Here is a 23,782-nt window from a genome sequence, read left to right as displayed (position 1 = left end):
ATTGTTCCAACTGCTTTCGGGAAATGTAGAAAGCCATGACTGTGAGAAAACAATGGTCATTAGCAATATAACATATTGAACTCTGAAACCAGTGTCTGTAGCATTAACATGATCATCACTGACATTTATATTACAACTTTAATACAGGGACTGCTCAAAAGCAATCCACAAGCTGGGTGAGACAAACACAGAGGAAAACTATTGTCCAGCTGGTCATGCAGCATTTGTAGAGAAACCGCTCAGGCAGTGACCAATAGGGGTGACCCTTTGATTAAAGAAAATGGCTGAAGGATTTTAAAAGGTGAACAAGGAGATGGATACATGGGGAAAGAATTGTTGAGAGTAAGTTATTTGAATGTTCTGCCTGTAGTGATGAACCAAATGATGCATTGATGGCTGGAATTAGAGGAACAGATGACTCAATGGGATGTAGGTTTTGAGAAAATTATAGAATTGGAGTGAGGCAAAGCTGTTGGGAGGTTTATAGATGATTGAAATGTTAAGTGCATTGTATTAGAGAATCAGGAAGCAGTGAAGGCCAGTAAGGAGGGTGATGTTGAGAAGCTTAATTTCATGTAGAACATGGTATCTAGAGCATGGAATCATGGAATTATCAGGGTGCAGAAAGAGACCATACATTTCCCTGTTTTTTTTCCCCCAGTGATCCTGTATACTATTCTCTCACATCTTCATCCAGTTCCATTTTGAAGTCATCATTGGTTCTTTTTCCAATATCGATATTGGTAGTACATTTCAGAATATGACCCACCCTCGCATTCCCTGTGTGCCTTTTGCATAACATTTTAAATTTGGTCTTTGAACCACATGGGAACAGCTCCGTTCCATTTACCCCATTAAAACCAATTGTGTGAATCTCTAGAAAATCTGCTCTCTGCTTCTGTGTTCGAAAAAGGGAGATCGAGTTTGAAGGCAGAATACAAAGTTAATGGTAGAACTCTTAGCAGTGTGGAGGAACAGAGGGACCTTGGAGTCCACGACCATAGAGCCATCAAGGTTGCCACGCAGGTCGATAGGATTGTTAAGAAGGCATGTGGTGTGTTGACCTTCATTAGTCGGGGTATTGAGTTCAAGAGCCGTGAGGTGATGTTGCAGCTCCATAGAACTCTGGTTAGACCACACTTGGAGTGTTGTGTTCAGTTCTGGTCGCCTCATTATAGGAAGGATGTGGAAGCTTTAGAGAGGGTGCAGAGGAGATTTACGAGGATGCTGCCTGGATTGGTGAGCATGTCTTGTGAGGATAGGTTGAGTGAGCTGGGGCTTTTCTCTTTGGAGAGAAGGAGGATGAGAGGTGACTTGATGGAGGTGTACAAGATAAGAGACATAGATCGAGTGGACAGTCAGAGACGTTTTCCTAGGGTGACAATGGCTAACACAAGGGGGCATAATTTTAAGGTGATTGGAGGAAGATATAAGGGGGATGTCAGGGGTAAGTTCTTTACACAGAGGTGGGTGTGTGGAACACACTGCCGGCAGAGGTTGTGGGGGCAGATATATTAGGGATATTTAAGAGACTCTTACATAGACACATGAATGATAGAGAAATGGGGGCTATGTGGGAGGGAAAAGTTAGATAGATCTTAGAGCAGGATAAAATGTCGGCACAACATTGTGGGCTGAAGGGCCTGTACTGAGCTGTAATGTTCTATGTAACATTTGGTGGATATGCACAGTGCTGTGTTTTCACTTTCACTGCCCCTCTCCCAAGTTTTACTCCCATGCCTTCACTGGCAGTGGTGTAAAATGGATAGAAAGTTGTACTTTAAAGGGAATGAAGGATGCAAAACCAAATGAAGGAGTTGAATGTAGAATTGATGAAGAAATTAATAAGAATTTCAATAATGGAAGGGCAGAGTTAAGGTCAAGGTGCCAACTGATGCAGTAGTAGAAGCTAATGGTCTTGGATGAAACATAGACTTTAATGTTTGGTAAAGTTTAATGTTTGGTTACGAATGAAAGAATAGTAACATTAAGGGGAATTGGTTCAGTCTGAAAGGGAGTAGAATTTGGCTCATTGTAATTTATAACATCAAATAAATATTTTTTGACAAGCTACATAAGTATTTTAAAGCTCTCTTAAATCTAAGTTTACATACTACGTTAACCCATATTTGCTGTTGCATTTTGAATCATTGTAAAGTCAGTCAATGCATTGTCACATTCACAACCCTCCTGATTTTCATTCCCATGGTTTCAACTGGAGTGGTGTAAAACAGGTGGTGTTGTTATGTTGTTATCTACCTGGTGGTAAGTGTGGAAATTTATACAAGTAAGACTTTAGATCAAAGGACAGATAAATATCTTTCTACTTTGCTTGAAAGGTATTCTGTTCTTTAGTGTGCTGTAAAGTCTTTTTTTCCACAATAAGATGCTCATGACTATAATGTTTCTGTGCATCAATAAGCACAATATCAGTTATTACATCTTACATTAGTCTGCTTTCTGCCCACCCAACTTTTATCCTCTATCTAATCTTATATTCTTCACTGACCTAACTCTGGGGACACTGCTCAAGCACTTAAAATATTGCATCCTGGAATTGGGAATGAGTCAGACAATTTGAAAGGAAGACTACATGCTGGGACATTAATTAATGTGACTATTTCAGTTTCCTGCTGTGGAGTGCATTGAATTTATTATTAATGTTCAATCTTACCTGCTCTGATCTGAAAGAAAAATTATTTTCATTTATTTTTTAATACTTCTAACTTCTTTCTCTTTCCCCAATAATTTGTACAAAGCTTTCAGTAAAGCCTCCTACTATCCACAAGTTAGTTTTGATAATTAGGCTTGGGTTATTATGATACTACATTTTCTACAACCAGGGTAATTAACATTCCATAAAAATAGATGTGCTTTTGTTAATTTTCAGCAATTTCCAAAGATTGTTTCAGCAGCAGGCTAGGTAAAGCTTTGGAATTAGTCACAAGCTCTAGGAATTTAATTTGTAATGAATGGAGTTGAAGTTGTTAAAATGAGAAGATGGTGTGGCGTTCCTGTGACTGGGTATATTTTATTTCCAGAAATTGCTTTATTGTTATTTTCGTTGTTTCATTTTTAGTAGCCGGCTAAATAAATGTTGATGAATACTGCATGGATTTTTTAAAATCTTATTATACTTCAAGAATCTATTGTTACTAAAGGTGCTTTGAAGATGATATAGAAGTGCATTAAACATGTATATAGTGCACTAGTCCTTAACATGCAACTTTACAAATATCACAAGTATATTGTGTAAATATACATTCATCTTTGTATGATTGACCTTTTGAAAACTTCATATGGTACTACTGAATGTGTCAGAGGCCTTAAATGTCCTCCAGTTTGCAGGATCTTGTTTGCATTTGTATTTGTTTGAAAATATGTCCTTTTGGATGAATGGTTAGTAATTGAATGAAAATTGGTATCCATCTCATTTGAGAAGAGAGCAGCATGGTAGTGCATACATCTGAATGTACTACCGTATGTAAAAGCTAAAAAAAATCCTTCTAACTTTTGAATGTTATTTGGTCTTAGAAAGCTATTTCCAATAATATAAAAGCAGTCTTAAATCCCACTTACTAGCTTATGGGTGGAAGATTATTCATGGGTAGTTATCCATTATTTAGTCATTTTATTGGGAACGTAAGGTCCACAACTCATACCCTAATGTTATGTTGGAATAATTTTAAATACAGACATATTATCTCTTAAAAATCCCTTTGCTTCTTTTCCCTGAAATGTTAACTCTGTTTCTCTTTCCACAGCCGATACCTGACCTGCTGAGTGTTTCCAGTATTTTCTGTTTTTATTTTGTAATATTCACTCATGTTTTTTTTATAAATCCACATCGAATGGTTTGAATAACTTTTTAAAATATTTGTCTGCAAATCTGAGTGATTCTTGTAATTTTTTTATTTCAGAAAACAAGATGGCATTTCAAAAGATTGCTGGAGGAGTATTTCTTCTTGGGGGTAGCACCCTGACAACAATTTTAGGTCTCTCCCAGATAATAGACAACCGGGCAAATCTGGTAAGTTCTCCTTCATACTTTAGTCAGAGAAAAACAAAAGCATGTAAAGAGAAAATTGATAGGGCCTGCTCTTCCTGTATCTGATTCACCCAACTGGACAATGTGAGGCCTGGTATGTTTTTATGGGTGCATCTTGTTCAGGTATTGATCACGCATGTCGAGCAGTTTATCTATAATAGAGAGCCATTAAACCTGCGTCTCCAGGGTGGAAGCAGCCAGTGCAAGCATGTTGAGAGTTGGGGCCATAGGCCAATCTAGATGGGGTTGATTTAAATGTATTGCATAGGATATCTGTGAACAAGTGCTCATAGGACTTGCCTGTTCTTCGCCAGTATATAGTGTCCTTTTAAGAATGTATCAAGGAGCAGGCCAGGTGTGGCATACAGTCTGTAGAGAGCAAAATCAACCAGGGTGTATAATTGGCATTTAACTCTCACTGTCTGATTTTGCTAGGTGAGGTAGGTTAAGACTGGGGCTTAAGCTTTTTTATTTCCTTCAGCTTCATCATTAGCTATTTAAATAGAATTTGTGAAGTATACTTGGAGTAAAAATGTGACCTCAGTTGCATGTGATAAACATTGCAGTACAGTAAGGTTCTTATTGAACTCTTCTTCTGAAGTTTGGGTTCATCGACAAAGTCGAGGGGACAAACCTTTGTGACAGCAGTGAAAGACAGGCGCCATCACCATATGCAACTGAGAATGAATTTTTATCCTTTGTCTATTTTTTCCTTCCTTTTTTTTTGCAGCACACCACACTTAGCATAATGATATTAGATCTGCCAGTTACAGATCCCGTAGATAGACTTTATGCTCACCAGCAAGATATATCAGAAAGTGCATTCTCCAGCATAATTAGGGTGCCAGTAGCTGATTTTAAACACCAGTTCTCTTTTATCTCAGAAAGAAATACATGGAAAAATCTTATCTTTTTGGCACTCTTTGTGCCACTTCAGCCAATTATGAACTTTCCCTGGTGGTCCCAGCAGGTTTGTTACAATGCTGTGTTAAGATCAGGCTGGGGTTCTGTTTACAGACATTCTATGCATAGGGCTGAGAGCTTCAAGTTCCTGGGAGTGAACATCACCAACAGCCTGTCCTGGTCAAATCACGTGGATGCCATGGGCAAGAAAGCTCACCAGCACCTCTACTTCCTCAGGAGGCTAAAGAAATTCGGTTTGTCCCCTTGGACTCTCACCAACTTCTATCAATGCATGATAGAAAGCATCCTATCTGAATGCACCATGGCTCTGCCCAGGACCGCAAGAAACTGCAGAGAGTTGTGGACACAGCCCAGCGCGTTGTGGACACAGCCCAGCGCATCATGGACACCAGCCTCCCCTCCTTGGACTCTGTCTTTACCTCTTGTTGTCTTGGTGTAGCAGCCAGCATAATCAAAGACCCCACCCACCCGGGTCATCCTCTCCTCTTCCATCGGGTAGAAGATACAGGAGCCTGAGGGCACGTACCACCAGACTTAAGGACAGCTTCTATCCCACTGTGATAAGACTATTGAACGGTTCCCTTATACGATGAGATGGTCTATGACCTCACGATCTACCTTGTTGTGACCTTGCACCTTATTGCACTGCACTTTCTCTGTAGCTGTGACACTTTACTCTGTACTGTTATTGTTTTTATCTGTATTACATCAATGCACTCTGTACTAACCCAATGTAACTGCACTGTGTAATGAATTGATCTGTATGCAAGGACAAGTTTTTCATTGTACCTCGGTACAAGTGACAATAATAAACTAATACCAATACCACATCTAAAATCAACCCCACCAAGACTAGCCCATGACATGCAACCCCTAGACTATGCCCAACTCTCAACATGCTTGCACTGGCTCGTCCTGTCCTGGAGGTGCAGGTTTAATGGCTCCATTACTCACATGCACAATCAATACGTAGATAATGTGCAACCATCCAGCATCTGTAGAAGTTAAAATAGAGTTAACGTTTCAGGTCTAAGACTTTTCATCCCAGTTCTGATGAAGGATATACAACCTGAAATTTTAACTTTTTTTTCCACAACTGCTGCCTGACCTAATGAGTGTTTCTAGCATTTTCTGTTTTTATTTCTGATTTCCAGCATCTGCAGGTATTTAATTTTCATTCAAAATAGAGCCAATGCTTTGTTGGCTCCTATGGGTGGATGGAAAAGTAGATAAGTTTTCTCTTCCTGAGTGACCACCCTCACCCTAGTGCAACAGTGGACAGCAATTTTAATCTATGCATCCAGCAAGTTAGACGCTTAATTAGAGGCAATATCTTTGCCCTCAGGTTAACATGTACTCAGACCGAAGGCAAGGTCAGCATTTATTGCCCATCCCTGGGTGGAAGTTATGTTGGACAGATGGTGTAACTCAGGGGAAACATCTGCCTCATTTACTATTTGTGCTGGCTGAGTGCCAGCTCTTTTCCCCTTGTTGAATTCCCCTCTCTTATCTCCTGTGTAGTTAACCATCTTCATTTCTGATCAAGGAGTATAATAGGAAGTAGAATATGTTTACAGGGTTCTTTCTCCAGCCCAAACAACATTAATTTTGCTCTCTCTTTCTGAATTTTCTCCTCAGACACTGCTGAGGCCTCAGTGCCCAGCTCCTGGGTGCAGGGGGCCAGTGATCTTAGCTTTTCGCTTCCGCACCGGGTGAGTGCAGGTGGCAGGGACTCTGAGTAGCAGATCACAAGACAAGGGAGCAGAAGTAGGCCATTTGGTCCATCGAGTCTGCTCCAAAGAAAAGGGGGGGATAAAAGAAAAAGAAATGAGAAATTGTAGGGGGGGGGTGCAAAAAAAACTATTCTAACCCCAATTTCCGGTCTTATCCCTATATCCCTTGATACCCTGACTAATTAGATATCTATCCATCTATCCATCTATCCATCCATCTATCTATTCCTTAAACGCTTCCAGTGATCTGGCCTCCACTGCTGTATGTGGCAAGGAATTCCACAAATTCACCATCCTCTGGCTAAAGAAATTTCTCCTCATCTGTTTTAAACCTGTACCCTCTAATCCTAAGATTGTGCCCTCTGGTCCTGGACTCACCCACCAAGGGAAACAGCTTTGCCATATCTACTCTGTCCAGTCCTTTCAACATTTTAAATGTTTCTATGAGGTCCCCTCTCATTCTTCTGTACTCCAGCGAGTACAGTGCAAGAGCCGACAAATGCTCATCATATGTAAGCCCTTTCATTCTGGGAATCATCCTCTTAAATCTCCTCTGAACCCTCTCCAACATCAGCACATCCTTCCTAAGATATCTGGCCCAAAACTGTGCACAATATTCCAAATGAGGCCTGACTAGTGCCCTGTAGAGCCTCATCAACACTTCCTTACTTTTGTACACTATACCTCTCGAAATGAATGCCAACATAGCATTCGCTTTCTTTACCACCAATCCGACCTGGTGGTTAACCTTTAGGGTATCCTGCACGAGTACCCCCAAGTCCCTTTGTACTTCCGTACTTTGAATTTTCTCTCCTAGATAATAATCTGCCCATTTATTTCTGTTTCCAAAGTGTACAACTGCACTTTTCTCAACATTGAATCTCATCTGCCATTTCCTTGCCCATTCTCCTAAACTATCTAGGTCTCGCTGCAACCTTCCTGTCTCCTCAATACTCTCTACTCCTCCACCTATCTTGGTGTCATCCACAAACTTAGCCGCAAAACCATTTACTCCATCATCCAAATCGTTAATGTACAAGGTAAAAAGAAGCGGCCCCAACACCGACCCCTGCGGAACACCACTAGTAACCGGTAGCCAACCAGAACAAGATCCTTTTATTCCCACCCTTTGCTTCCTGCCAACCAGCCAATGCTCCACCCATTCTGTTATCCTACCTGTAATTCCATGACCTCTCATCTTATTAATCAGTCTCGTATGTGGCACCTTGTCGAAGGCCTTTTGAAAGTCTAAATACACAACATCTACCACCTCTCCCTTATCCACCCTACCTGTGATTTCTTCAAAAAACTCCAATAGGTTGGTCAGGCAGGATCTTCCCTTCACGAAACCATGTTGGCTAGGACCTATCTTGCCTTGCACCTCTAGGTATTCCATAACCTCATCCTTGAGGATCGATTCCAATAACTTGCCCACCACCAACGTCAGACTAATAGGTCTGTAATTTCCTTTATGCTGCCTCCCACCTTTCTTATACAACGGAACTACATTTGTGACCCTCCAGTCCTCCGGAACCATGCCGGAGTCTATCGATTCCTGGAAAATTATCACCAATGCCTCCGCTATCTCTAAAGCCACCTCCTTCAGATCCCGGGGATGCACCTCATCCGGTCCAGGAGACTTATCAGTCTTTAGCCCATTTAGTTTTCCTAGCACCTTCTCTCTAGTAATCTTAACTGAACAGTTCCATTCCGTGAGACCCCTGACTAACTGGTATATTGCTGATGTCCTCCACAATGAAGACTGATGCAAAATACTCATTTAGTTCTTCTGCCATCTCTTTATCATCCATTATAATCTCTCCTGCACCGTTATCGATTGGTCCTATATCAACCTGTCTCTCTTTTACTCCTTATATATTTAAAAAAAACTCTTAGTATCCTTTAGTATCCTTTCGAATGTTATCTGCCAATTTCCTTTCATAATTCATTTTTTCTTTCCTAATGACCTTCTTAGCTTCTTTCTGCAGGTTTTTAAAAGTTTCCCAGTCTTCTGTTTTCCCACTAATTTTTGCTTCCTTGTATGCCCTCCCTTTTGCTTTTATTTTAGCCTTCATCTCTCTCGTTATCCACATTTGTGCCTTTTTTCCATTCAAAACCTTTTTTTTCTTGGAATATATCTATCCTTCATTTTCCTTATTACTTGTAGAAATTCCTTCCATTTCTGCTCCGCCATCCCTCCAGCTAGCTTACTCTTCCAATCAATTTGGGCCAACTCCTCTCTCATACCACTGTAATTTCCTTTGTTCCTCTGAAATATCAATACACCAGTTATCAGCTTCTCCTTCTCAAATTTGAAACGGAACTCAATCATATTGTGATCACTAGTTCCCAATGGTTCCTTTACCTTTAGTTCCCTAATCACCTCCGGTTCATTACACAGCACCCAATCCAAAACAGCCAATCCCCTGGTGGGCTCATCAACAAGTTGCTCCAAAAAACCGTCCCATAGACATTCCACAAACTCCCTCTCCTGAGATCTACTGCCTTGCTGGATTTCCCAGTCCACCTTCATGTTAAAATCCCCCATGATTATCTTCACGTTGTCACTCTGGCACGCTTTTTCTATTTCAAACTGCAACTTATGGTCCACTTCCTGACTGCTATTAGGGGGCCTATATATAACTGCTACTATTGTCCTTTTACCCTTGCTATTTCTTAGCTCCAGCCATAAGGATTCCACCTCTTCTGACCCAATGTCCTTCCTTTCTATTGATTTTATATCATTACTAACCATCATGGCCACACCTCCCCCTCTGCCTACCTGCCTGTCCTTCCTATACACTGTGTACCCCTGGACATTCAGTTCCCAATCACATCCGTCATAAAGCCATGACTCGGTGAGTGCCACAATGTCGTATTTATTAACCTGTAGTTGTGCCACTAGGTCATCTACTTTATTCCTAATGCTATGTGCATTTAAATATAGTACATTTAGTCCAGTATCTACTATTGATTTTGTTGTACTTCTATCGTTCAGTAAACTATCCTGATTTTTCACCTGCCTGTCCTTCTTACCATCCTCACTACACACTATCTTGGACATGTTTCTATATACCTCATCCTCTATCCTAACATCCTGGTTTCTATCCCCCTGCCAGATTAGTTTAAAGCCTCCCCAACAGCTAAATTAAACATTCCTGCCAGGATATTGGACCATTTGGAGTTTAGGTGTAACCCATCCTTAGTGAATAGGTCATGCCTTCCCCAAAAAAGGTCCCAATGATCCAGAAATCTGAAGCCCTGCCCCCTGCACCAGTCACTCAGCCACACATTCATCTGCCAGATCTTTCTATTCTTTCTACCGTTGGCATTGGCACAGGTAGTAATCCTGAAATTACCACCCATGAGGTCCTACTTCTTAACTTTCTCCCTAACTCCTTGTATTCCTCCTTCAGGACCTCTTCTCTTTTTCTACCTATGTCATTGGTACCTACATGTACCAAGACTTCTGGCTGATCACCCTCTCCCCTCATAATATTCTGGACCCGGTCTGTGACATCCCGTACCCTGGCACCAGGGAGGCAATACACCATCCAAGATTCATTGTCAGTTTCGCAGAATCTGTTATCCGTAACGCTCACTATAGAATCCCCAATAACCACTGTATTTCTCTTTCCCCACTGGACCACAGTACCAGGCACGGTGCCAAGGTTCTGGTTGCCGTGGTCTTCCTCTGTCAGGTCATCCTCTCCAACGGAATCTAAAATGAGATACCAATTTTCAAGGGGAACTGCCACAGAGGTAATCTCTACAAACTCTTTATAACTCCTGTCTATTTCCTGCTCACTCTCCCTAATCAGCCGAAGGTCATCGAGCTGCTGCTCCAGACTCTTGACACGTTCCTTGAGGAGCTGCATCTCGGTGCACTTTGTGCAGATGTAGTTATTGGGGAGGCTGGTAGTCTCCCAGGGTCCCCACATCTGACACTCCAAACATAAGACCAACCCCAGATGCATACTGCTAAATACTACTGAGATAAATAGATAAACTAACAACTTACCCCCTCTCTATAAATTTCGCCTCTTACCTGGTCCTGCCGAAGCCCAAACCACTCTGCTCCCTCTCACTCCTCTGCCCACTCTGACACTGCCCGCTGGATATGGCAGTCTTTTTAAATCGCCTGCACGCTTCTGAGTGACATCACACGCCTGTGCAGTCACTCGCCACTATCCCGAACACTGGAAAGAACACAAAAACTCACTCCTCGTTAATTTCCGCCACTTTCCGCTCTCGCCGCTGGAAAGAAAGCCGAAGGTAAACCTCTGACTTTTAAATAGCCCGCACGTTTCTGAGTGACGTCACGCGCCTGTGTAGTCACTCGCCACTATCCCGAACACTGGAAAGAAAAAAACTCACTCCTCGTTAATTTCTGGCACTCTTCGATCTCATGCCGCTGGAAGGATATGGGCAGTGTGGTGTTCATGGAGGTCCAACCTGATAGATTTTTGTACCTGGCGAATTCCTCTCGCTGTCTACCTTTCTGGGGAATCAATCACATGATCACTTCATTTTCCATTGTCCAGAGCCATGGAAGAACAACTTATACAAGATGTGGAAATGAGTGAATAAAGATCACTTTATTCCTCTTTTTAAATGCCCAGACAAATTTGCATTACCAGAAGTTATTTAACTGAAATAAAGTCTTGGAAAAAAAAATCTGCTAGGAAATAAAACTGAGAAGAGCAAAATGATGTGAATTGCAAATAGGTTAATATAAAGAAAAGGCCTCACATTAAATGAATATTGTCACTCATCAACAGTTAATTAAAACTTAGATCACCTTCAGCAGCTGTACAAACTAATCATACCAAACAATAAATATTTGGACAGCCTCTCTCAATCTTTGCCTCTTTCATTCTCTTTTCCTCTCTCTCAGCAATTCATTTGAAAGTTGGTTGAAAACTATCCAAAATCATGATTCATTGGTATTTAAAATGGTTTTAGAAGTGTTGAAGTACTACTCAGTGCACATTTAATTATGAAATGCTACTGTCCAGATTTGACCACAGTATATGTCAAGCCATTGACAGATTGTTTCAGTTTTTGGATGTTATTGCTGTAGTGCTGTGCAGACATCTGCTCTTCCCAACTTTGTCCTGTTTCGGCATGTTCCTGAGGTGTGTGGAATCAAGAAATAAAAGACATTTCTTCCCAGGTTATGTCTACCATTTCACTGCATCAATCCCACAAACTTCCCTGGATTTTGTTTTTGGGCAGTTGGAGGTAAACTCTAATTGCATTTTTAACAATTTCTGGGGGTTTTATAAGAAGGAAACCACTCTACTGTTTGTGGTAGTGGAAATCATCTCATGTGTTTCCCACTTGGTTCCCCAGAAGTCATCAAATAATGTAGCATCCCTACCATGTGGGGAGGGTGCACATCTTTCAAAGAATAACCCCCTATCATATATGTAATCTAACTTTTTCTTCTTTTTATTGTACAAGTAAAATTTACACAATATAATAAACTTATTAAATACAAGCAAAATATAATATGTGCATTTCTGAATCCACATTACTGAAAACACATTACTGATGAAATTTGCTGTATTTTTGTTACAGCTTTTCTAAGCTACCTTCGAATTCCAACCATAATTACATTTCTGACATTATTACAATGTGAAAAGGGAGAGTTTTCTAATTTTGATTTCTCTGACCAGGATACAAATGGCCTGGAGGGCATTGCATCTTTAGCAGCAAATTTTCTAAATGAAATGAGAAATGTTGACCTTTCTGTAGGGTTGGACATAGTACAAAAATGCTTGCATTAATTGAGATCTAGGAAGGGTTCTATTATTATGAGAACGTGGCACAGTTTGGCATTATATTCCAAGATGCACTCTTCTTGATTTGACATGGTCAAGTGTTGAAATTCTGAGACTAAAATCTCATCAATACTGGTACCCAGAAGGAAACTGCTACAGTCTACTCCCAGCACTGGAATTTGGATGATCTTTGTTTATATTTCAGGTATTTCTAATACCAGGAAAAAATGTATTCAAATGATAATCATGTGGTCACTGATACTTTACACAGGTGGTCCATACAGGACAGCACTTGATGCAGTCTGTAGGTTGTGTTGCTACAGCTGATGTCAAGCAAGGTGTCAAAAGGAAAACTACTTATTGTTAGCATGCTAGGTTAGAGAGGGGAAGGCAGTCGAGAGTTCTTTCTCTTGATTTTCATCAAGTGACATCTGTTGGAAGTGTATGGATGGAAGTGATGTGAGGATGGAGTTAAGCTTGGCTGTGATATCCTCAACAGTTTCTAACCTGCTGACACTTGATTAGATGTGATGACTTAGACTTTGCACTAAAGTGGACTTTTTTTTGTTCTAATTGTGTTCTTTCTTGTAAAAGTTGTGCATAATTTATGTTTAATTTATGCTTTCCTTGTGAATGCTGCTTATATTGATGCTATGTGCCTGTGATGCTGCTGCAAGTAAGTTCTTCATTGCACCTGTGCAAACATGGACTTCTGCATATGACAATAAACCCGACTTTGACTTTGAATGGATATATAGGGGAAGTGTTAGGAGTGATGTGAAATTGTTAACTTGGAACCACGCTCCACCAAAGGATTCATGAGTGAGGAAAAAGGAAAGGAAGAAAATCAACAGAAGGAAAGAAATGGGAAAAATAAATTGCCCATGTGAAGAAAACATTTCTGTGTTTTGGTTGAATTTGCTACACAAGTTTTATGTTACCTGTTTTGCTCTAGAATTATTGGAGCAGAAAACTGCAGATGCTGGAAATCTAAAACAAAAACCTAAAATGCTGTGAGTGCTCAGCTGGCAAACTAGCATCAGTGGGGAGAGGATCAGAGTTGGTACTTCAGGTCAAGGACCCATCATCAGAACCAGGACAATGAGAAGCCACACACAGTGCTGGTGGAACTCAGCAGGCCAGCCAGCATCAATGGAGGGAAATGGACAGTTGGCATTTAGAGTCAAGACCTTCATCTGGTCAGAAATAATGAGGGAAGATGGCCACTATAATGAGAGGCCACTTGTGTTTTATGTTGCCAAGACGGGGAGGGTGGAGAAAACGGATGGAATGTCTGTGATAGGGTGAAGACCAAAGTTGCTGCGTTAACAATTACTTCTTTAAAAAAAAGCAAGAGGCCAAAGACCTCAAAAAACAAATTGGAACAAAGAGGTATATTTGTAGAGAGAGGAAGAGCCCTGAAATTATTAAATTTAATATTAAGTCCCACATGGGTGACCTGAGCTTTCAGTTGCCTGTTATTTTAAATCTCTGTCCTGATCCCAGTCTGACCTCTGTGACTTTAACCTCTAACGTTGCCCATTGTAAGCTTGGGGAACTGTACTTCACTCCTGTTTGAGCACTTTGCAGTCCTTGGGACTATCTATTGAATGAAACAAATTCAGCTCTGTTCCGCCTTCACTCTACTGATGTGGCTGCATCATTCTGTTTGAGCTTGTTTCTTTTCCTCTTCTATCTCTAACTGCATCTTTTTTTTAAACTTTCCCCTTTCTGCAAATCAAACACATGTTTTCTCCCTGCCGTGGTTCTGTGGAAGGGTCCTTGAGCTGAAACATCAACTCTTTTCTTTCCACTCATGCTGCCTGATCTGCTGAGAGTTTCCAGCAATGTTTGTGCTCTAGAGTAACATTGTTTTCATTCGCACTTTTTCTTCATTCAGTTTGCAAGATACACTGAATCAAAGTGTAAAGTTGAACAAATGTGGCACATTTTAAAAAATTAACCATTGACAGCACTCAAGGTGAGAATTGGCTGAGCTGAACTCAGTCAGAGAAATTCAGATTTCTGAAAAAGTAAGTGATATATACTCGAGCCTTAAGCTCTTAAAACACATATCATTGCTTTCATCACTTTTTGCCCTCTGTGGCATTCTTAGTGGACGGTTTCATAAATCAGCAGGAATAGATGAATTAAGCAGATGGATTCATCAGTAAACATAATTGTAAACAAAGTACTTGACAATAAATATAGGAGAATTGGGATGAGATCCTCCAGTGATTCTTACTTTCCAGCGACGAGAGAGCGGAGATTGCCGGAAAATAACGAGGTGTTTTTTTTTCTCTTTCTAGCGTTCGGGACAGCGGCGAGTGACTGCGCAGGCGCGTGACGTCACCCGGAAGCGCGCGGGCGATTTAAAAAGCAGACGAGCATATCTAGCGGGCAGCGTCGGAGCGGGCAGCTGAGTGTGAGGGAGCAGAGTGGGTTGGGCTTTGGCTCAACGGGCTTCGGCGAGAGCGGGAAAGAGGCGAGATTATAGAGAGGGGTGAGTTATTAGTTTTAGTTTAGTGTTGAGCTCAGTGATATTCAGCAGTATGCCATCTGGGATTAGTGTTGTGTTTGGAGTGTCAGATGTGGGGCCCCTGGGAGACGACCAGACTCCCTGATAACTACATCTGCGCAAAGTGCACCGAGATGCAGCTCCTCAAGGAACGGATTGAGAGTCTGGAGCAGCAGCTGGATGACCTTCGGTTGGTTAGGGAGAGCGAGCAGGAGATAGACAGGAGTTATAAAGATTATGTAGACAGCACCTCAGTGGCAGTCCCCCTCAAAAAACCGATATCTCATTTAGATTCGGTTGGAGAGGATGACTTCATAGAGGAAGACCTCAGCAGCCAGGACCTTGGCACCGTGTCTGATACTGTGGGTCCAGCAGAGGAAGAGACATGCAGTGGTTATTGGGGATTCGATAGTAAGGGGTACGGATAGGAGATTCTGCGATAGCGATAATGAGTCTCGGATGGTGTGTTGCCTCCCTGGTGCCAGGGTACGGGATATCACAGACCGTGTCGAGAATATTCTGAGGGGGGAGGGTGAGCAGCCAGAAATCTTGGTACATGTAGGTACCAATGATGTAGGTAGGAAAAGAGAAGAGGTCCTGAAGGAGGAATACAAGGCATTAGGGAGAAGGTTGAAAAGTAGGACCTCAAGGGTAGTAATCTCAGGACTACTACCCGTGTCGCGTATCAATGACAGGAAGAATAGAAAGCTCTGGCAGTTAAATGCGTGGCTGAGTGACTGGTGCAAGGGGCAGGGCTTCAGATTCTTGGATACCTGGGACCTTTTTTGGGGAGGCAAGACCTATTTGCTAAGGATGGGTTGCATCTAAACTCCAAAGGGTCCAATATCCTGGCGGGAATGTTTAATTAGTTGTAGGGGAGGGTTTAAACTGATCTGGCAGGGGGATGGTAACCAGGATGCTAGGTTACAAGATGCTAAGGTGAGGGAGAAAGTGTATAGAAACGAATCCATTGAGGATGGCAAGAATGACAGGCAGGTGATAAGTCAGGATAATTTACTGAATAATAGAAGTACAACAAATCCGGATGTTAGGATACAGAATGTTAGGATCGGGGATGAGGATGTTCGGATACCGAATGTTAGGATAGGGGATGAGGTCTACACGAACATGTCTAAGATAGTAGGTAGCGAAGATAGTAAGAAGGATGGACAGGTAGAAAGTCAGGATAATCTGCTGATCAATAGAGGTACAATAAAATCAATAGCAGATACCAGTCTAAACATACTATATTTAAATGCACGTAGCATCAGGAATAAAGTAGATGACCTAGTGGCACAACTACAGGTTAATAAATATGACATCGTTGCAATCACTGAGTCGTGGCTTCATGACGGATGTGATTGGGAACTGAATGTCAAGGGGTATACAGTATATAGGAAGGATAGGAGGGTAGGCAGAGGGGGAGGTGTGGCCATGATGGTTAGTAGCGATATAAAATCAATAGAAAGGAAGGACATTGGGTCAGAGGAGGTGGAATCCTTATGGGTGGAGCTGAGAAATAGCAAGGGTAAAAGAACAATAATAGCAGTCATATATAGGCCCCCGAACAGCAGTCAGGAAGTGGACCATAAGTTGCAGATTGAGATAGAAAAAGCATGTCAGAGTGACAATGTGAAGATAATTATGGGGGATTTTAACATGAAGGTGGACTGGGAAATGCAGCAAGGCGGTAGTACTCAGGAGAGTGAGTTTGTGGAATGTCTAAGGGATGTTTTTCTGGAGCAACTTATTGAGGAGCCCACCAGGGGATCGGCTGTTTTGGATTGGGTGCTGTGTAGTGAACCCGAGGTGATTAGGGAACTAAGGTAAAGGAACCACTGGGAACAAGTGATCACAATATGATTGAGTTTAGTTTCAAGTTTGAGAAGGAGAAGCTGATAACTGGTGTATCGATATTTCAGTGGAATAAGGGAAATTACAAAGGTATGAGAGATGAGTTGGCCCAAATTGATTGGAGGAGTAAGTTAGCTGGAGGGACGGCAGAGGAAAAATGGAAGAAATTTCTACAGGAAATAAGGACAATGCAGGACAGATATATTCCAAGAAAAAAAGAGGTTTTGAATGGAAAAAAGGCACAGATGTGGATAACGAGGGAGGTGAAGGATAAAATAAAAGCAAAAGGGGCGGCGTACAAAGTAGCAAAAATTAGTGGGAAAACAGAAGATTGGAACGATTTTAAAAATCTGCAGAGAGAAACTAAGAAGGTCATTAGGAAAGCAAAGATGAGTTACGAAAGGAAGCTGGCGGACAACATTCGGAAGGATTCTAAGAGTTTTTTTAAATACATAAGGAATAAAAGAGAGACACGGGTTGACATAGGACCAATTGATAACGGTGCAGGAGGTATTATAATGGATGATAGTGAGATGGCAAGGGAATTGAATGAATATTTTGCATCGGTCTTCACCGTGGAGGACATAAGCAATGTGCCCATTAGTCAGGGAGTCTCACGAATTGGAGCTGAGTTCAATTGAGATTAATAGGGAGAAGGTGCTTGGAAAACTAAAGGGGCTTAAGGCTGATAAGTCTCCCGGACCGGATGAGGTGCATCCCCGGGTTCTGAAGGAGGTGGCTGTGGAGATAGCGGAGGCGTTGGCGATTATTTTTCAGGAATCGATAGATTCTGGCATGGTTCCGGAGGACTGGAGGGTAGCGAATGTAGTTCCGTTGTATAAGAAAGGTGGGAGGCAGCACAAAGGCAATTACAGACCTATTAGTCTGACGTCAGTGGTGGGAAAATTATTGGAGTCTATCCTCAAGGAGGAGGTTACCGAATACCTAGAGGCGCAAGGCAAGATAGGACCTAGTCAACATGGTTTTGTGAAGGGGAGGTCCTGTCTGACCAACCTATTGGAGTTTTTTGAAGAAATCACAGGTAGGGTGGATAAGGGAGAGGCGGTAGATGTTGTGTATTTAGACTTTCAAAAGGCCTTTGATAAGGTGCCTCACAAGAGACTGATTAATAAGATGAGAGGTCATGGAATTATGGGCAGGGTAGCAAAATGGGTGGAGAATTGGCTGGTTGGCAGGAAGCAAAGGGTGGAAATAAAAGGATCTCGTTCTGGTTGGTTACCGGTTACTAGTGGTGTGCCGCAAGGGTCGGTGTTGGGGCCTCTCCTTTTTACCTTGTACATCAATGATTTGGATGATGGAATAAATGGTTGTGTGGCTAAGTTTGCGGATGACACCAAGATAAGTGGAGGAGTAGGGAGCATAGAGGAAATAGAAAGAATGCAGAGGGACCTAGACAGTTTAGGAGAATGGGCAAGAAAATTGCAGATGAGATTCAATGTTGAGAAATGTGCAGTTGTACACTTGGAAGTAGAAATAAGCGGGTAGATTATTATCTAGAAGGAGAGAAGATTGATAGTGCGGTAGTACAAAGGGACTTGGGGGTACTTATACAAGATACCTTAAAAGTTAACCACCAGGTTGGATCGGTGGTTAAGAAAGCGAATGCTATGTTGGCATTCATCTCGAGAGGTATAGTGTATAAAAGTAAGGAAGTGTTGATGAGGCTCTACGGGGCGCTAGTGAGGCCTCCTTTGGAATACTGTGCGCAGTTTTGGGCCCCGCATCTTAGGAAGGATGTGCTGACGTTGGAGAGGGTTCAGAGGAGATTTACGAGAATGATTCCAGGAATGAAAGGGCTTAAGTATGATGAGCGTTTGTCGGCTCTTGGACTGTACTCGCTGGAGTACAGAAGGATGAGAGGGGACCTCGTAGCGACATTTAAAATGTTGACAGGTAAGGATAGAGTAGATGTGGCTAGGCTGTTTCCCTTGGTGGGCGTGTCCAGGACCAGAGGGCACAATCTTAGAATTAGAGGGTACAGTTTCAAGACAGAGATGAGGAGAAGTTTCTTTACCCAGAGGGTGGTGAAATTGTGGAACTCCTTGCCACGCACAGCAGTGGAGGCCAGATCAGTGGGGGTGTTCAAGGAGGAGATAGACAGATATCTAAATAGTCAGGGTATCAAGGGATATGGGGATAAGGCTGGCAAATGGGATTAGAATAGTTTTTTTTTTCTCTCTCTTTTTTTCCCACCCCATTTCTTTTTCCCTTTTCCTTGGAGCGGACTCGATGGGCCGAATGGCCTGCTTCTGCTCCCTTATCTTGTGATCTTGTGATCTTGTGATCTTCCTGCTTCACATTAGACAACAGTGAGGGTTTTAAGATTGTAAAGAATGGACATTTTTAAACATATTGAAATCACCTTAGAATTTCTGTAGGTTTTAGCAGGGAGGAGTTTGGCATTTGGAACGAATCTGCAGTGTGACCCACTACCTTCCGATTGTACTCTGCAACCAATCAGAAGGTTGCAAGTTCCGCTCCAGAAACTGAGGGGCAAGACTCTGGGTTAAAATTGGCACAGCAATGGGAGAACGCTACACTGAACTAAAACTGGTGCAGCAATGGGAGAATGCTACACTGCTCCTGCCCCAAGTCTAGGCAGTTGTTTCCTGCCCCAAGTCTAGGCCGTTCTTTCCTACCAATTTCCAGCCTTTTATTGGTTATGAAGTTAGCCAAGAACAGAATGAGGCTTTTTCAAACTTTGCAGCCTCAGTCACCAAGGTTATTTATTTTACACCTCTGTATCATTGTCCATTTCTCATTCCCACTTGTGACACTGATTGCTCCAAGACTCTCTCAACAACTTCAAATGGTTCACAATAGACATACCCAACCTCATTGTAAACTCCAGACCTTGGATCCAAACCTGAGCTAATTCATATTCACTTATCACTCGTGAGTTCCACCCCACACCCTCAGCCATAGTGCTTCACTGATTTGACTGTCATGATTTTAGAAATCCATATGCATCCTTGCCCAACTGGTCTCTGAGACTTCCTCCAACTGAGCTCACAGCCTCAGCTGTTCTATTACCTAGGTCATACTACTACACCTTTTGGCTTCCCTATCAACATTCATCCCAAAGCCCTCAACCTTGCCATTTCTCTGCCTGCTTTCCAAACCATCACTTTAAATTCTTGTTGCAATTTTTGTCCCTCTGACATATTCTGGGAAATGCTGTATCAATGATGATTCTATGAAAGTGCATTTATAGGAATTATTCCCTGTTGGCACATTTTTGATGAGGGTATTATTTACGACTATTGGAGTTCAAAAGCTTAACTGCAAAGGGACATATTTATTTCATTCTACCATTGTGCTGTTATTTTTATAGAACCTACATCTCATCCTTCCATAAGAAAAATGTACATTTATAGAGACCCTTTTCATTTTCTGAATACTACAAAGCACTTTACAGCCAATTGCCTAGTTTGGAAGTTCAGTCATTGTGATATTGTCAGAAGTTTTAGTGGCTAATTTGCTCACATCAGTTTCCCACAGTGTGACTGAATCCATAGCCTTTTGTGTTGTTGGCTGAGGAATAAATATTGGCCAGGACATTTTCTCTTCAAAGTAATCCCATGGGATATTTTGTCCAGGTAAGAAGATAGAACATTTCATTCAAAAGAAGCCACATCAGACAGTGCAGCACTCTCTCATTACTGCACCAGAATCTTAGCCCAGGTTCAAATGGAACTTAAACCCACAACTTTGACTTACAGGCACACCATCTGGGGCACAGCTGATATTTATTGTTTTCTTGAGACCAAAGACTGAACAAAGTGGGAACAGTGCTAAAACAACAGGTCAAATATAAAGTAAAGCTCCCCCTGCACTGCCCTATTACATACTCCCAGGGCAAGGACAGCACTGGGATGATTGCTTGATTGGGAGCACCTGTACTCAATCAGGGTGCAGAGTTGCTGCAGAGAAACAAAAGGTATGTTGTAATCCTCAAAAGGTTCAGAATCCTCAAGAGCAGTGCAGATAATTTACAATAATGGAAGATTTTAAAAAATTGATTGCAAAAGATTACAGTGCCTTGTTTAAAATGCAAACCTATAGATGTTCTGCACACCTATTGGTCATCTTTTTCACTGTTACCAAACTTGATGATTTACATTGTTCACATTTGAAATCATTTGATTTTCTTTATTTCAAAAGCTTGTTTGGCAACATTCTATATTGCTGCTCCCTGCTTTAACATTTTTTATTTATTTATGCTCCGTTGAAATGTAGTGCATTGAAGCCTGAGAGACTTTTGGCTCTGATTTTTAAGCGGTAGATGTGAGAATTGGCAATGTGCCAAATTGTGTGGTTAATCCAGAGAGTCTTTAGGCGTGGTGGCCAATCTGATTTTTGTCCACTTTAGTCTAACCTGAATGTTTTGAGCAGGATACAGAGGGTCATCAAGGGGGTCTCAGTAAACTAAGTGAATGGGCTGGGATATGACAGATTGGAAGATGACATGAAGAAGTGTGAGATTTTGTGCTTTGGCAGGAAAAAATAGAAAGGCAGAGTATTTTTAAACAGTAGTAAATTGGAAGCTGTAGGTTTTAGTGGGACCTGGGTCCTTCTAAATTAATATGCAAGTATAATATGCAGTTAGGAAGGCAATTGGTATGTTGATGTTTATTGCTAAAGTATTTGCCTCAAGATAAAGATCTTTCACTGCACAGGTGAGCCACATTTAAGAATTGTGTACAGGTTTGATCTCCTATAAGAATGTACATCTGATAGAAGGAGTACAACAGAAGTTCACTGGATTGATTTCTGGAATAGAATGATTTGTTTTAAGATTAGGCAAACTGTTCTTGTACTCTTCAAAGCTTAAAAGAATGAGAGGTGATCTTGTTGAAACATACAAAATTCTTACAGGACTTGACAGGATTGTTGCAGAAATGACGTTTCCCTGGCTGAGGAGTCTAGAACTGCGGGGATCCCTGTCCCAATAATAAGGGGTTGATCACTCTAGACCAAAGCGAGAAGGCGGCATATCTTTGGACCATGTTCTGTGACTCTCACCTCACCTGGCCAGATACACTGCCTGGCTGCCAGTGAGCAGAATTTGATCTTGCTGTGGTCAATCCACTGCAATTGGGTGTATAGAATTTCTGCACCCAATTGTGCCAATGGGTATGGAAGTCCAAGGCTTCTTGGTGGGGTTGGGATGATTATTAAAGGGCACATAAAGGAACCTAGACCTTTTCTGGTCCATTGCCCATCTCCTAATGCATGATGGAGAAACTTTCTGTCACTGTTTTCACCATACAGGCCTTCAACTCTTACTTAGTCAGGTCCTGTTGATATTGGCAGGCCCTGATCCATATCTTGCCAATCAAAGGTGGGTGTTCTGATCCCCTGTTCAAAAGACTAAATTAAAATTGCAAGATAGCAGGAAGGTTCTGGGATTAGAAGAGTAAGGTTATAGAATTGAAGAGCAGGGAAACCCTCCATTTGGCCCAATTCTTCCATGCTAACCCCATCACCCAGCACTTGGTCCATAGCTGTCTATGCCTAAGTGATTCAAGTGTTCATCTAGACACTTCTTAAATGCTGTCAGCAACCCAGCTTCAACCACTCTTGCAGGCAGTGGATTCCAGTTGCTGCCTGATTTAACTGACCATCCACACTTGGCATGGTTTGCATTAGGTACTGGGAGTCCCAATCTTAGCTTCTATTGATTATTATTAATTCATTGAACTTGTTTTTAATGTTCTGTCATTTATTATATAAGAAAGTAAATCTATCATTCTTTTATCTAATTCAAATTTTGAAAACTTGCATGCAACGTGCATAATTATTATCAGATCATCAGTGGTTTGTGTGCTCAAGTATACTCTGTATTAAGTTCATTGCAGCCTGGTGTATTTTTAAAGTACTGGAGGCTTTAATAAATGAATATGATCTGAAAGTAACTCCAGTGAGAAAACAAATGAAATCCCTGTCTCTAAGTAATTTGCATGAAGTCTTGCATTAGACTAAAACTGTGATTACAGGACAACCTGGCTGTTAATTGTCTGTAGTCTTTAAATATGCACTTTTTTTGGAAGTAGATGATAATTAATAGGTCTCGTTTGCTGTTAAGCTCTAAATTGCAAATGTCTTGATACTGTACGTTCAAGAATTTGCAAGTCAAATCATGTTCCAGCAGGAGCAAAATTGATATAATCATTCAGTATGAGTTCTGTGTATAGATTTGAATAAAACATTTAGTCATCATTAAACTTCTCTATCTCCCCTTGGAGTGAGGAATTGTGTGTTTGAAATTAACCAAAGTGAACCTATCATTAATATAGCTTTCCAACCCTCTTTTCAAACAATTTGTAAAAATAATTATGTGGGGGGAAAATATTACAAGCCTCCTGTAGAAAAACACAAAGTGATCATTGAATTTTTCATTGTACCTATGTTTTGTAAATTTATTTTAAAAAATCATGGCTATTTTGTAATGTAATGCAATCGTTGAAAGGAAAGATTTGATAAACTTGAAATTGGCAGTGGTTTGGACATTGTTATGTGATGGATGTTGACATGGAAAGAAAATGTATAAATATCTCCTCTCTATTGTAAAGGATGAAGTTACCACATATGGAAAGAGTCTGGAGAACCTGGGATTGATTGTTCTCCTTGTAACAGCAAGGGTTGTTTGATGGATATGTCCAGATTGTGAATGGTTTTGAGAAGCAGTTCCCACCAACAGAAGGATTGGTAACTAAAGGAGCCAGAGTTGAATTGATAGCAAAAGATCCAGAGCAACATGAGAGCTTTTGAGCATTTTTATTACCTAGTGAATTGTTGTAGTCTGAGATACATTGGTTGTCAGGATGGTGGAAGCACAATTCAAAAATGACTTCCAAAAGGGAATTGAATAAATACTTGAAGAGGGAAAGTTACT

General features: G+C 41.3%; 1 protein-coding gene across 4 annotated transcripts in view; it reads left to right on the top strand.

Moving 5' to 3' along the window:
• Positions 1 to 23,782, top strand: part of gpd2 (glycerol-3-phosphate dehydrogenase 2 (mitochondrial)) — a 95,254-nt gene that overhangs the window by 17,383 nt on the left and 54,089 nt on the right. For all 4 annotated transcript variants that reach the window (XM_052027937.1, XM_052027944.1, XM_052027953.1 and 1 more), the window contains exon 2: positions 3,921 to 4,030. In XM_052027937.1, coding sequence (XP_051883897.1) covers positions 3,929 to 4,030 — 102 coding nt within the window. In that variant the 5' untranslated portion in view covers positions 3,921 to 3,928. The remainder of the gene's footprint in view (positions 1 to 3,920; positions 4,031 to 23,782) is intronic.

Source organism: Pristis pectinata, chromosome 1 (genome assembly GCF_009764475.1).
Source record: "Pristis pectinata isolate sPriPec2 chromosome 1, sPriPec2.1.pri, whole genome shotgun sequence".
NCBI lineage: Eukaryota > Metazoa > Chordata > Chondrichthyes > Rhinopristiformes > Pristidae > Pristis > Pristis pectinata.
This window is presented reverse-complemented; position numbering and strand designations above follow the sequence as displayed.